Genomic DNA, 15533 nt, shown 5'->3' with positions numbered 1-15533 from the left:
CACAACTTTATTTGATGTGAAAAAGCAGTTGATGTTCTTTTCTGAGACAGTTTACTGCAGTCAGAGGGGTGAATGCAACCACCACTATATTCCAAAGGAAGCATACATAACTATAGAAATCATACAAGTGTTTCTCTCTCTCTCCAAAAAAAAGAAAAAAGAAAAAAAAACATCAGTGGAACCAAACTGTTGGACTTGTTAGCCCACAAAAGCAAGAATCCCTAAAAACAAAAGCAACCGACAGATTCCAAGGCGTGCTCTGGATCCTAGAAAGTGGTTTATTCTAATTTGCTTTGATATTTGCAAGTTTAATTTTGACGTTTCAGAACAGGTGAAGCTTTACAGGAGGTTTTGAACCACTGTGAAACAAGACTGAGCTTCTGTATCGCAGAGATCTGCAACCTTTAAGACCAAAAATACAGTTTTACCCACATTACCAAATATAACTGATTTGTAGCTGCAGGAAATGGTAACCTTTTGGGTCAAGATAATGTTGTTACAAAATTATAATTTTACTCTAAATCCACACTGTCTTGTCTGCGATATTAATGACATTAAACAAGTTTAGTGAAGAAATGTAGACATTTTAGCACAGTTTTTAACATGCATTTTTTGTTAATTGCAGAGTACTGATATAAAGGTTGAGTAGCATTCTCTGAGGTTTTTCTTATTTTCTTTGTGTACATGGTTAGCAGTGGATTCAGAAACACAGCATTAATCACCTGTGGTGAGAGCTGCCAGGCAGCTGACATCGGAGCATGTGACGAGCATTTTAACGAACGAAATATTGAGACATTCCTTTCTTTTGAGCGTTGCATTTGTCAAAACATGTTTTGGGAAATTCTCTGCAGTGACGAAAACCAAACAACAATTTACCTGATCATTTACTTGAAATGTATAAAAGCAACAAGAAGCTCCTACAAAGAAACTCCAGCCTGCGGATATATGCAATGATTTCCCCTTTTGCAATGCTTCACAAAAGGTTGTAGGAAATTAGCATTAAATGAATGAAAAACCTAGATCTGGAATGTAATTTATTGCACAAACGCATATGCTTGAACCAAAGTATTCTTCTCTTCATGGTCTCAACAGGGCCCTGCTTCGACAATGCTGTCTTTGTCGTGACCTTCTCCTTCCACTTCTCTGTAACCCGGCTGCTGCTTCTGAAATTTCCAAGAAGGCCAGTAGCTCTTGCGTCGCTGCAAAGCAGTAAAAGAATACAGTTGTTTTATTTTCAAAATGTCCTAAATTGCAAGTTATAAGATTATGAAAAGCTCACCTGAATGAGGTACAGCGGTGACGCAGCAGTTGGATGGAAGTTGATATAAAGAGCAACGAGCACCAAAGCCAAGATTAACACCAGCGCTGCTGCGATACCGGCGACGACTGCGCTGTTAGCCAGACCCTCACTCTTAGTTGAAGAATCTGTTTTCACATCTGCAGCCAAAACACAATTACGACACATGAACCAAAATCAAATCCAAGGCTCACTCACACTGTTTACAGCAGAAAGATCCGTCACTCACTGCTGCCCGTCTTGAAAACATGACGTTTTGTATCATCTGAAAGAAATGTATCATCTGTAATGACATATTTCAGTGAAGTTCTACAGGATTCAAAGCTTTTTGTTATGTCCTCACCATCAGTGTTACAGCCGCTCTGTGGGGGGGTTAAAGAGGTTGTGTCTTCAGTCACTGGCGAGATGGAGCTGTCGACAAGGTAATCCTCACAGGTTGCGTCTTTGCTCTGCTCACAAACAGGAAAACAAGTGTCGTCTGTCATAAAACACATTAAGATGTGAAACACAGAGATAATAACTACTGATATCCATCCTTACCTCCGCTGAGCAGTCATAATCCAGCCATTCCTGCCTGTGTCTGTCCATGCCGTCTGAACACCTAAAACCAGAGGTTAATGGAAAATGAGCACTAAAGCTCTCCTCTGTTAGAGCTGTGGATGGAGGTATGGAGGCTCCCTCACCTCTGAAGTACGTTACACCAGCTGCAGCCGGACGTCTGGTTGGATGAGAGGCACAGGTGGCAGCTGTCGTGGAGAAGGCAGGCTGCACGGCGAAAGGCATGCAAGAAAGCACAACGGCTGATAGTTTAGGCTGAGATGCATCCATCCATCCATCATGTTCCACTCAATGACTAGTGATGATTGTTCTTTGGAAGCCCCCCTCCCCATTTCATTTTCTATACAGTCTTTTACCAAGAGAGACTCCTGAAACCCTGCTAAAGAAAATCATTACGACTACTTGTGTCCCCAGAATCGTTCTTTAGGTCAAAGGTCATGACCATAAGTGAATCAGGATTGTGGCGTTGTTGGGGCTTGAGACGTAGGGATTTTCAAGACCCAATTTTCATAACCAAAGGAAGGTGAGGTTAGGTGGCATTGCTGGGATTTGCATGGTTTGAGTGTCGAGCGGTTACTCAGAGTTTACAGCCTGAGGTGAGTGTGGAATTGTTTCCCTGTGGGGGGGTTTGCATGCAAAATCACCAAAACTGGTTGATGTGCCCACTGGAATTTAAGTTTACTGTTAGTGTTTGGGCAAATTATAGATCTGAAGAACTTCTCTTCAGAAAAAAAGGTTGGACACCACCAATCTCAATTAAGTCAGAAACAAAGAATTCTGTCTTACAACATACTCTGAACAGTAGAAAAAAAAAAATCTGAAAAATGAAAACATGAAAAATTCCTCACTGGTTAGAGGAGTGAACTCCACAGCAGAGTAGTTGGTGATCTTCGTGGTGTCGAGCTCCACTCGATGGTACTCGTAGATTGTCTGCTGTGGGACACCTACAATCACGTTTATCAAGAATAAAATCAAATCATGTGAATGATATTTGTGTCTGGAAGTCGTTATACATCCTACTGTACCGACCCTGCGCCTGGGAAGAGGGTGACACGACCATGAAGGCGTCCGACAGCCCGGCTTTGACGGGATGTTCAGCCGAGCCCATCACGTCCAGCGGCAGGGGGATCTGGAGAACGGAGACCAGAACACACACTTCAGGCTGAAACTGAGGACGGCGAGGCGGAGCGTGGCGCGGAGACGCCTCTCACGTCTCTGTAGCTGAAAGCGATGACCCCCGTTTTGTAAAGCGCCGCCTGAAAGGTGAAGGCTCCCGCGGCCTCTTTGCCCGGGAGTCGAACCCGCTCCCACTGGACCACGAACACCTCTCCTGGAGACGGGGCGGAAATCACACGGATCATCAAACAACACGAGACGCACGGACGTGGACAACCGGAGGATGACTTCATACCGTTATCCAGATACTGCACAGTGGAGTCTTTGGAGTAGCTGGGATCAAAGTTGGCCATCAGAGGGGCGATGTACTGCGTGGCGGTCAGCATCCGGTGAGTGACGTCCCCCGTGAAGATGAACCCTGGGAATCACACCATGTTACACACACACCGAGTCTTCTACGCTGCAAACGCATGTGGAAAAGGTCGCTTAAACATATGTTAGGAAATAAAAGTATACCTCCTGTTGCTATGGTGATCTGCCGCAGGTAATGTCCGTAAAAGGGAAAGTCAAAAGACAGGGCCAGCCTCTGCAACAACAGAACATACACGAATATATAACACACTTTTCACACAATCATTCAAAGAACACAAACAGAGCCATGCTTCAAACAGATTACAGTTAAACAAACTCTTCAAAAAAGCAGTGGAATAGTATAAAGAAGCGGTATAATGCTTTATGTCTGCAAAAAAGGAACCTATTTCAGAAAATTACTCATTCACATTATTTGTCGATTAAGTCCTTCATCTCCATTTGAAATTCAGTGAAGCTTCACGTGTAAAAACACCCTGACCAGGCAAATAATGACAGTGCAGAAAAATAGTCTACATGAGGCAGAATTATCCCAAACTGTCACATCTGGTTTTTATCTGTTGTGAAATTGGTGACCTTAAAAAAATTGGATTATTGACATTATTTAGTAATATTTATAAACACATGTTCAATGCAAAAGTACAGTTTAAAACATTAAGAGAAAATACGGCAGGCTCGTAGTTTTTTGCACATTTTACCAGTTTCCTTTTAAGTTGTTACCTTTTGTTTTATAATTTAATCCATTCTGATCTACGGTCACATATTGGTCACAGGGAAATCTCAGTTTGCTGCTCTTACATGAGCAGATCTGAGAGCTTCTGTGAGGCTGAAATGACCAGATAAAGAGGGAAACAAATCCTAACAGAGCTCCTGATTTATTTGGACTCTGCAGCATCTTCACATCGCAACAGATTGTTAATGATTTCAAAAGTAGTATAAGGGAAGCTGTCTAAAATGGCAGAACAGCCTAACACTTTTTACTGAGCATATCTGTCATTAACATAAACAGGTACAGCATGTTGATGCTGTTCTAGGATATGAGGGGGCACCCAGAATTGAACTGGGGACCTCTTGATCTGCAGTCAAATGCTCTACCACTGAGCTACACCCCCACCACACAGAGGGCTTCATTGCATACAGCTGACTGCAGCTCGATTTGGAGTACAAAGAGAGATGAACTGAGTTCCCCACAACTCAAAATTTCATGAAATAGCTCGTATGTTTTCTGTTTCACAGATCCCTGTGGATTCAATTTTAAATGGGCAGATGAAGCACGTCTTTAGGATGTTCATGTGGGGCTGAGAAGGAGGATCGAATATTGACTGTAAGCCTGATCACGGGCTTGAAGCACAGATCCTGTAACCTGCCACTGAACTACATCTCATACGTAAGAGTTAAGAGGTCTGTCCATATAACTCAAAGAAGAAAAGATTGGCATTACAGTAAACTAGGCACCCTCCTAAGTCTCAAATCAGCTGTGAATGCTTCAGAATTGGTGTATGCAGATAACTAGAATGCATTGCTTAAACATTGAAGTATTGCACCAAATCACTTCATCTCATTACGATTACATTCCATTTTTCTATGCATGCTGTCAAGAACTATCTGAAAGGATATTGTGTCAAGTACCCCACTAACAAGTTACCAGTGTGAACTCAGCAACTCAGTGTGATCCATTTGTGGGTTGTGCTTCATGCATGCTCTTGAAGACTTTTTATTTGGATGGCACAGCTACAGCTAAGGTAATGTTAGATTTCTGGACTAGAGCTAAAATGCCCTCACTGAAAACACTGCTTAAAACTTGCTTTTGCTGGATAAATATACAGAAATAAATGAACACAAACAGTTCACAGGTTTAAACAAAAAAGAAGTACACTGATTTTAAGTTAACATGTGGTTGAGACGTATTTCAGCTCCATTTTAGCAAACACCTTAGTAAAAAAGTCTCTTCTAGATTGAAGTATAAATAAACACAGAGAATTTCACTTGGTATTCAGTGACGGGGACTGAAGTTTGAACCAAGGACCTTTTCATTTGCAGTTAAATGCTCTACCACTGAGCCCCACCCCGACAGGAAGATGAAAAAACAAACTGATTCCAAAAAATATGCTTTATTTTCTTGAATGGCACTGCTAAAGATCAAGATAAAGCATCAATTCACCTGCAGAATGACTGATGAACACATTCCAGCTTTTTACTGAAGGACACAGACCGAGAGTGTCCAGTCCTGGTACCTTACTGCTCCTGTCCTCGTGTCTCCCTTAGGATCACTCTGACCAGCCTATCCTCTTTCACCAGACCAGAGGAGCATCCTATATGACCAAAGGAGGAATATTTAATGTTTTTACACCTAAGTAGATTTTCCTGGACCCGTAAAACAAGTTTTATTTCGGGATAAAAAGACACAGCTCATAGGAACTGTAGATGTTTTATTGTTTCACAGTTTTCCAGTTATTTTTTAGTTGTTTTGGCCATTCAGCGGTTTGACTGTGACCTTTTGTTGTTTGGTGACCTGACCTTTTATTCAGGAGTCATGTTTTCACCTCAAGGTGTGAGATAAGACGTGAGGAGAACATTATGAATCGGTTGAAAAGGTTTATTTTACATATCATTTTGTGAAAAGTGCAGGGAGCCACTCCAGAGGAACCACATGTTGCAGACTAACAAATGAATGAATGAATTTCCTCATGAGTTTATTTTGTGGTGATTTCAGCAGAACATAAGGAGAACTTGTGTCCATGTGTGTGGCACTCACCACAGCCTGTTTGTAGGAGTTGGACAGGATGCCGTGGACTCTGACCTGGCCACGCCGGACGTCACTCATGTCCACCCACAGGTCCCCCGTACGCTGATCCTCAGGGCCAAAGCTTCGCCATGTGTAGTACTTTCCAGAGTCCTCCTACCAGGAAGAAACACATTTTTGAAAATGACAGGTTGCAAAGGGATGACGTCTGTTCGGGGAGTGCTTCACGGAAGGATGAGTGAACAAGACTCAATAACATGCAGTTGTTCTGTCTGTTTCCTCAAGAAAGTGACGAGGAGTAAACGCTTCTTTCCAAGAGAGGGCAGCATTTAACTCCAAGTTAAACAAATCAGGTTGCAAGAACTGTAATAACATGCCACAAACCAGGACAGTAATAAGAACCACTGTGGCGCAGCTCTCACCACCACGCGTGTCATGTTGTCTGGCAGCGAGCTGATGGTTAGTCCTCCGCCCAGGACGGCTCTGCTCGCTCTGGCCTGGCTCTGAGACGACCTCTGGGATCCCAGAGCGCCGCTGTCACCTCCAGTTGGCCGTCCGTGCTGCTGTGAGCTCACATCATACCAATCATCTGTCCAGCAAGAAACACATATCAGTTTACACTGTTGTTCCAGTCAGCACAGAGCTGAGATGATGCTTTTCATTTTGAAAACCGACTGGTTCCAGCTCCTCATTTCAACACTGTCAGGGACAGAAAGGAGAAGTCGGTGTTCATGTTCTCCAGAATAATGTTTACAGCTGTGGCTTTTCATAGTGTGTGTCAGCCAAATTAGTAATAGGAGTTTATTTTTGAAACTTACTGCCTCTGCCCGGTCTGCTGAAGGCCTTATTGAACTGATGTAAAAAAAACAAACAAACAATACAAATACAAATAGACTTGCTGATGCTCAGAAGGAGCTCGCAAAGTAAACCATGTTCAATAAGCAAACTGGGGTAGGAAGGCCTTGTATAAAAAAAAAAAAAGTTTTGGGTGCTTTAATTGATGTTCTTTCAAGCCGCAAAACCCTGTTTTATGTTAGGTGTTTATTTTTAGGACCACACAATTTTATGGAGTGTGTAAAATGCATGTCTGGATGAAGACATGTGGGCATCTATGTCCTTGCACAGCCTCAAGCTGCACTACTATACAGCGAAACGTGCTGCAAGATGTTGATTTTTTTCAAGGTTTCCTGGACTTTTCCATGTGGAGACCACACATTAAGAAAAGGTGAATTTTGAATACACATTATTTTCGATGATGAACTAATTGATAGAACTAATCTACTAGATACAAGTGAAAATAAATTAGAGTACTTAGAGAAAACACAGAAAGAACATGTGAACTCCACATGGAAAGGGAAACTGGATCAAAACGGGAATCACAGATTGTCCATAGTGATTTCAGGAAAAAAGCAAAAACAACAAACTTTTAAAGTCAAATAAACATTTTCCTGTTTTCCTCGAACTGCTTCTCATTCAAGATAATTTTTTGCTCATTGTAAAAAAACAAACAAATAAATGTTTGATATGAAAATTGCTGGGTGGAATTTCACCGTTTTTGACATCTTTGAGTTGATTTGGGCAAAACTGGAATAATAATTATCCTTATAATAATACATTTTATGAACTTAAAACAAACGTTTTCAAAAAAAGTGTTCATTTAAAAGTTAATAAAATTTTTAGTCAGCATTCATTCAGCCAGCCATCCCTCTCATCCGGGATATTACGTTGAGTCCGGACGCGTAATGACGTCACACGAAAATTCTATAAATAGCAGACGCCCCGCCTCCTTTTTGTGGGGTGTCTTTCCTAACCCTAAATGGAGGTGCCCTCCTGTACTCATCGTTTGCTGTTTTCTTCCTGGCTTTCAGCAAACTACGGGAGGCTTTGGGAGTAGCTCCGGACGAAAGGGGGAAAAAAAGCCAGGAATGACGACCCCGCGGAGCTCAGGTGCCTGTCGGGACCACCGGGGTTGCTCCGGCCGCGGTCAGCCCGGCTGCCGCGAAGAGTTCGTCTCTGCCCCGGTGTTTCCCCCGCAGGGAGTCCGTGCAGCTGCCTGAGCACATTAAAACTGAGCGGGGTGACTCCGTCGGACCTGCCGTGGTCCGGTTGAAGCACCTGTGCTCAGACACGACTTTTAAACTGTTGTATTTTTTTTTTTTTTACCTGCCTTGTTTCTTTCCCTCCTTTTTCTGTCTGCAGCTTTGCACAGGTTTGCCCCACTTGGGTCACGTGACTCAAACTTTCCCCTGAAGTTAGACACGGAGGCTGAAGTATAGGTTATTGCGAATGTTTGGCGTTTCTTGCAGGCGAAACGTTAAAATCACGTAATGTTTCGAGAGCTGTGACCTGAGCTGGTGGCGTACCTGTCTGTACAACCGTTTTCCATTTAACAGGACTGCAGCCACGTGCTGAAGCAGCTTCATGCTGCACAGTTGTTTGAAATAAAGTGATCATCCCTCAAAACTACCTCAGTTTTTGTCCGAGTTTGCTTTCTTCTGGACAGAACTAAAATTTTTAGATTAATTGGGCCATGCTGTACAATTTCAGGCTTTTTCTTCTGCAAAGTTGATCATTTTTTGAGTGCAGACATGTTCGTACAATTCTGATTTGCACACTCGGTTTGAGTATGCTCTGACAAAACAGATTTGATTCAGTGAAAATCTCAATCTTCACAACATTTAATCAATGCTTCATTCATTGTCAGAACATGTATCATCCATAAATGCTTTTGAAGGGAAAATACATGACATGCAGACCTGCACCTGTCAGGTCCAGTAATGAGTTGGGATAATGAGTGAGGTTTCAGGGCATATATAGTGCAGAGCATCCAAAATCACATTTATTTTTCCCTGAATTGGCTTTTTTTTTTGGCAAAAAAAATGCCACAAAGACCACTTTCATTCTGCAGTTTGTTTCATTCAGTCCTGTAGTCCATGTCATATGGCTGGTGTTGCTCTGGACCGCATTGTCATGGAGTTATCTGTGGCCTTTATGAAGCTTGCATCACAGAGTGTTTTGAGCAAGTTACCATATTTGACAACTTTATCATGTTTTCCATGTTCTTAGAAACTGAAAATAATAGATTAATGCAAGTCAAAGACTTTATAAAATGTATTCAAATGTGATACGGCTCATTGTCTGTCTTTGAAAGATGTATTTTTATATTTCAGGAAGTTATGCATTGCTTCAGCAATTTTTCTCCTCCTCCAAAAAGTTTCACTCATTCATCAAGGCAGGGATACTGAGGGTATCCTACTTTTATCCAAATAAAAATACATTAGTCACTCATCTACAAATCACAGTGAAATGTTTTCAAAGTTAATGATAAAAGTCAATTTTTGTCAGTTTCATCTTTTAAACAGACATTGTTTTATACAAATTGCACGTAAGGATGTTAATTTAACCCTCTGGTTATTTTAGTAGTCTAGATTTTAACCACACTCGATTGAAAGTATTTCACTAAGCACAATAATGACGGTAAAAAAAAGCCTAAATTTGTGTAAAAGACAAATCTACAGGAATAAATATTTTGACACGTCCTAAACAATGACGGAACCACTTGTTTTCAGCTGATGGCCAAACAGCTGACAAAAACTTGGTTTTGCAACATAAATGTAATGAGTGAGTTTTTCAAACAGTCCCTGAACTTGCGGCGTTGAAACAAACAGTTGTCAGAACCATTGTCTGTAAAGTGTTGTTCACAAAACGGCCCCAAAACACTTCAGAAAAACAAATTATCACTTCCTTTCACCCTGAAGCGATCCCTGCGTGCAGAATCTGAGTCTCACGAGGGTGGAGAAGTGCTCAGACTGAGTGTGAAATACCTATATAGAACAATGAAAGTGAACATTGCCTATAAATAAAAGCCCACACAGGTTCTGTATGTCCTCCGCGGTGTGTGCCAAGCCTGCAGGCTTCATGCTCAGGCGTGTCAGGATTAAACATTCCTTCCTGACGTTAAAAATAAGCTATTTCATTCACGTTGTTCAAGCCTAATTAAACATCGCAGACACACCTCCCACTCCCCGTGCTACGTCTTTTACGAGTTCTGCTAATGAGAAAATTAACAGGCTAGAACTTCAGTCGCGTCTCGGTGCAGTGTGGCAGATGCTCCATGTTTGAAAAAACGTAAAGAGAGAAAGTGTTCAGACTGTGTGGTGAGGCTGTTCTCTAAAAACCGCTCTCCACACTGACGTCTTCCACAGCCATCTGAACTTTTCTAAAGGTTCATAGAGACAGTCCAAATGTCCTGACCTCATTAAACTCAATGAAATTACGTACAAGTCTTCCTCCCCACCCTTTGATCCACTTGACTGCTGCGTCAGTGTCCGTGGCAGCTTATATATTAAGCCGAGATGTGTGATTGTTGAGCGCCAGATCCGCCCTATTATGGCATCTATGAGGTAAGAGGACAGATTATGTCTGCACCGCCGCCGAGGCAATCGATGCCTTGGATAAACATGTTCGGCTTTTAGAACGCTGGGTGGAGCGCAGACAGTGAAAATGGAGATATGGCTTGTTATTTGTGGTCAGGTCATCGCTCCCCCAAGCAGGATTAATAGGTTCACTGGCGGATAATCCAAAAAACGTGTGCTGGGAGTCAGACTGCGAACGCTGTCTGGTGGTTACTTCCAGATCCTCGCTCTCTCCATTCATCCACATCAATTATTTACTGTGCGCAGTCCAATTTCTATTGCTGCTTCGAGGTAACAACATATTTAGAAATTCAAAGAGAATAGGACATTAGGTTTAGGGAGAAAACAGTCTCCTGATGAGACCTTGTTTTGATTGATTTCAATAAAACAGAAATCTTTGATCCTCTTTTGATAGTGACTCCATAACAAGTTCGGATATTTAGTTTTTGTTGATTATGTTTCTGCTATAATGTGCCGTGGCTTTAGACAGGCTGTTTAAATCTCCTTTAAATAGCTGCACATTTGTAGAGAACATGCATTTGTGGGATGAGCTTGAAGACGCCGATTAAACAAATATCCATGGGCACATTGACATGCACAGCTCTGATGCACATCCTACAAATGCATGTGCTTCAAAATGTTGCATTGTTTGAGGGGAAAAGACAAATGCTTTACAGTTATGTAAATAAAAAGATTCTTTTTTATTTATTTAGCATGAATATTAATATCATTAGCAGGTTCATTTAAAAAAATTTAGCTGAAATTGTGAAATTTCAATATATTTTCGATTAATTACACAATTTTTTATTTTATTTTTTGCACTGGCATATAGGATATGGAAATTAAAAATACAGTACCTCAAAATATTACACTTTGTAACAAGATGAGCTGTTTTTTTTTTAACTTGAAGCACAGGCCATAACGACCGCAATTGCAAGTTTGTTTGTTCCAGACACAGAAATATCTGACCCAAAAAAAAAAAAAAAATCAATGATGTACAATTTGCCTGCAGCCAGTCCAGTGCATCAAGCTGCACCAAAGTGATGAATCACCATCTAGAAATTGTCTGATGTATTTTCTCTTTTTCAGGAGGAATTACAGAGCGCAGCCTTGGTTGGAAGATAATAGATAATGGCGTCGCTCGTTTCCTCGTGACGGGCCAAACTATCGCTGCCTCTGAATGATGCCGAGTGAGTCAGAAAATGAAAAAAGGACAATAACTCGGACGAACCAGAATATCGATGAGCTCCTCGTGACAGTTAGAGGTAGCCGAGGAGCCACACAGTGACCTCTGCCTTCTCTCTTCCAGAGCGACCAGACCTCAGCGTTCCTGCCAGCGGTCAGGCCGGAGCGGCCCGGCGGGACGCTCCCTTCCGGAGCAGAGGCGGAAGGAGCTGGCACGGCCTCTCCAGCACCGACCACAATAAACACCCATAATTCATTTTACGCCGTGCGGCCGAACTGCAGATGTGCAATCCCCTTGTTTTCACTCCACCAAAATAAGCTCAGCCCGGATAATTACTCTGCTGTTGCTTTGAGAGTTTTCCAGCTTCGTTTTAATCCCAGACGTTTCATCTGAACTCTTCGTCCTCCACTATGAAACACAGGGGAAAGCTGAGAGGCGGTGCTGCTCTTTTTGGCCTTTGCTAAGCTGCTGACACACTACAGCAACAATCATCGTCATTTTCAGCTAATGCAGAGGAGCCTCCTTTCATAAATAACACTGTGTGCTGACAAATAAAGTTGGATTTCTCAATAAAACTCTTAAATGAAAAAAAAAAAAAAAAAGGATTCTGTCTGAATAATCTACTGCACGAGTGAAAAAAGTCTTTCTGTTTCTCATTTCCTGATAAGAATGAAAGAAGGATGCAATTTAGGCCAAAAACTCTTTTGTATTCAAATATTTTTCCAAATCGAACATGACTGGAAGAACAAGTTGATCATATTTTGGCACATGGCGGTTTTCCCTCTTGCCACGTTCCTAAAACACACCAGCATTTTTATCACAAGTCAAATTGCACATGACTGTTGTGAAAATAAGAGTCAGTCTGGGACCGGCACACGATAACATCCTATCAGGGCTTTGGTTTGTTTCTCATTTTCCCAGCATCCAGAGCGTCTGGATGCGTTTCAGCCTATTTGTTAAGCAACCTTCAGCGGAGGCCGGAGCGACGGGAGGCCAAACGCTGAGGTCATCACAGGGCACAGGATTCATGCTCGGCTCCGGGCGCCGTGTTTTCACAGCCCGGTTCAGATGGTGTCAATCGCTCTCCCAGGAGTACAGTCATTCACCCCCCCAACCCCCCAGAAGGAACTGTACATAACGTTTAACGACAAGACAGATAAGCATACATAGAGGAAAATAGTGGAGGGGAACAGGAGGACGAAAGGTCAGTGACCTCTGAGGCGACAGGCATGTACAGTATCTGGTTCACATCCATCTTTCTAATGTCCAGGAACTCTATAAATCAGACGGAGCAGCGGACGATGTAGCTTCTCGGTGTCGAATTAGTGAAATACAATTTCCGATGACCTGAGCTGGAGCAGTGAACCGGTTTAGGCATTAATGCTCAGACAGCTGTTCCAGGTCAGAAACCACTGCCGGGGAGGCAAGAAAGGAGTTTCAACGGCATGGCCATTCCTTTTAAAGACATGCTATTATGAAACCAGAGCATGTCTCCTTGATTTACTCCTCTATATCTCCACTTCCCTGCGAACGGAACCGCGCTGAGGATGTTTCAGGCTCTCCCATCATGCAATGCCAGAAAGCAAACTTCAAATTGGTAACAGATTTACTCTGCAGCAGAATGAAATATCCCCAGTGTTACAGCCAGTTCCATGAAGTGTCACGTTAATGTGGAAACATGAATTAGAAGTCCTGGAGGTGAGGGTCTGACACCGGGGAGAGGAGTCAGGCTCCATCTGAGGAAGATCTGCACTGTGTGTTCCTTCAAAATTTCCCCCAAAACTGCAGGTTTGCTGGAATGAACTGATGCCGTTTGAGGTGCAAACGGTTGCTCCACTCAGTATTTTTTTCTGCTTTGTGCTGAGTGATGACTAACACCCCTGTTTTTTTTAAAGTGTCCTCACTTCTCAGCGCCGAGTCGCTCCTGCATTGCCTTTGCGCGGCGCTGTATATGAAGAAATAAAAGTTTACAGAGGAAGTGACAAGTCCGTGTCCCCGCTCTTTGGAGATTTGCGCCCGGCTGCAGCGGGAGGAAAAACAAGTCGAAATCTAATTATAAACCCGAGACGGGCTCGATTGCGGCTTGTTGTTTAGACTCAGAGGCGTGCTTGTGGAATAGGGTATTTTTATTGTACACTTGATTGTAAACTAGGTCATTCGCTCTCTGTGTGTGAAAAGGGAAGGGCATGGCGAGCCCATTTGCCGCCACATAAAGATTTCTGTTTAGATCGCAGCACATTAAAATAACACGCTGCTGCACACAGTGCAGCCATGTTCTGAGAGGAAACCAACAGTTATGAACATTTCCTTTGAGACTAATACTGAAAGTTTTGCAGCACCGGTCATGTTGAGTATGTGTAGACTGGATGAGAAAAGGAACTCAATCATCATGATGGATGTAGGGTTAAAAAAAACAGGGAAAAAAAAAGGCTCACCTGCCTGATGTTGAACCCAAACTTCAGCCATCTCTGTTTGGGAGAGACAGAGAAAGAGCATCACCAAACTGAGACACATGTTGAGCAGCAAAAAGGGAAAGAAAACAAAAAATAGAGTGTTGTCTCTGCACTTCTCCTCTTCTTCTCCTCTCTGCAAAACACAGTTTGACTCCCACTTCCAGCCGTCACCCTCCTCTCCTCTGCAGACCTCACTGCCTCCACACACCCCAACCCCACCCCACCCCGAGTGGAGCTACACCCCTTCTCTCCTCCTCGGACGGACGGGAGGGGAGAGTCTGGTCCGCACCGGGCGATGGGCGACGCATTCCTCCGCCAGGCATCAACCTCAGCATCTTTCAGTGATCGGAGGACGATCGGCGGCTGCTGAAGTCTGGCGCCTCCCTCTGTCCAGAGCGGCGGTGAAAACACTGACATCTGAGATCAGACGTGGACATCATGAGGCCGACGGGGTTTCAGTATTACACATTCCATGTCAGGTCTGTTTAGAGCTCCTCATAACACGGTGTCAATTCTCATACAACAGCCGGCTCCTTGTTTGCCAGTTATGGAACAGCGCCTCACTTTCCAGTGTTTTTATATGTAAAAATGACAGAATGGGCCGAGGCTGACTTCACCGTAATTTCACTATTTCTATCTGCTGCGGGAGGAAACTCCAAATCCTTATTGGTGTTTATTGGACTCACAGCTGGAAAGTAAACCAGGGCTGCGTCTCATAACCCAGACTGTAAACAAGAGACAGACAGAAACACCGCATGTGTCACAGCAGTAATTGTGAACATCAACACACACACCTCCCACATTATTATGCTGCGCTTTATAACATCCTTACTTAGGGTGTAATTTGTATATTTTGCCACAATTACAAATGAGGGATGACGGTTTGCTCCCTCTGTTTATACTTTGTCCTTTTTGATATATGATTTCAGTTGAATTCTAAGCTGCACAGCAGGATACAAAGAGATACAGTCTCTCTCAAACATTTTGGCAACAGCAACTCACTAAAATATGACACGTGTATCTTTGGGCTGAGGAACTGTAACACCCAGACAAATCTCACAAATGCTTCAGGAAAACCTGCAAACCCCACAGAAAGACTCCTGGGCCAGAATAAAGTCAGAGATACTGGAGAGAGAGAGAGAGAGAGAGAGAGAGAGAGAGAGAGAGAGAGAGAGAGAGAGAGAGAGAGAGAGAGAGAGAGAGAGAGAGAGAGAGAGAGAGAGGACTAACCTCTACACCACAGTGCAGTAGCACAGTGGAAGAAGTTCAGCTTAGCAAAGACTAATATTAAAGCAAATTAATCAGTTGTCATAATTCTTTCCTGTTGACTGAACATTCCGACAGCCTTTCCTTCCTCAGCTGCAACCGACTGATGGAAAACTCCAGCTTTAGATGG

General features: G+C 42.9%; 1 protein-coding gene and 1 non-coding gene across 2 annotated transcripts; both read right to left on the bottom strand.

Moving 5' to 3' along the window:
- Window positions 1-62: 62 nt before the first annotated feature.
- Window positions 63-14268, bottom strand: LOC115387303 (plexin domain-containing protein 1-like). Its single transcript, XM_030089971.1, has 14 exons — window positions 14120-14268; window positions 6506-6672; window positions 6096-6239; window positions 3488-3557; window positions 3267-3389; window positions 3067-3185; window positions 2885-2984; window positions 2704-2799; window positions 1981-2062; window positions 1838-1898; window positions 1641-1746; window positions 1527-1562; window positions 1280-1437; window positions 63-1199 (listed from the first exon to the last, which is right to left on the bottom strand). The coding sequence occupies exons 1-14, from the start codon at window positions 14196-14198 to the stop codon at window positions 1086-1088; spliced, it is 1455 nt and encodes a 484-aa protein (XP_029945831.1). The 5' UTR covers window positions 14199-14268; the 3' UTR covers window positions 63-1085.
- trnac-gca (transfer RNA cysteine (anticodon GCA)) lies at window positions 4381-4452 on the bottom strand. The gene has a single exon. It is a non-coding gene; the product is annotated as a tRNA-Cys (tRNA).
- Window positions 14269-15533: the final 1265 nt, after the last annotated feature.

The sequence above is a fragment of the Salarias fasciatus genome, chromosome 4 (assembly GCF_902148845.1).
Source record: "Salarias fasciatus chromosome 4, fSalaFa1.1, whole genome shotgun sequence".
Taxonomy (NCBI): Eukaryota; Metazoa; Chordata; class Actinopteri; order Blenniiformes; family Blenniidae; genus Salarias; species Salarias fasciatus.
This window is presented reverse-complemented; position numbering and strand designations above follow the sequence as displayed.

Coding starts and splice junctions, on each gene's coding strand:
- LOC115387303 (XM_030089971.1), bottom strand. CDS start 14,198: ATGTGTCTCAGTTTGGTGATGCTCTTTCTCTGTCTCTCCCAAACAGAG. Junction 1,438..1,526: donor TGTTTTCAAGACGGGCAGCA/GTGAGTGACGGA, acceptor TTTTGGCTGCAG/ATGTGAAAACAGATTCTTCA. Junction 1,200..1,279: donor CACCGCTGTACCTCATTCAG/GTGAGCTTTTCA, acceptor ACTGCTTTGCAG/CGACGCAAGAGCTACTGGCC.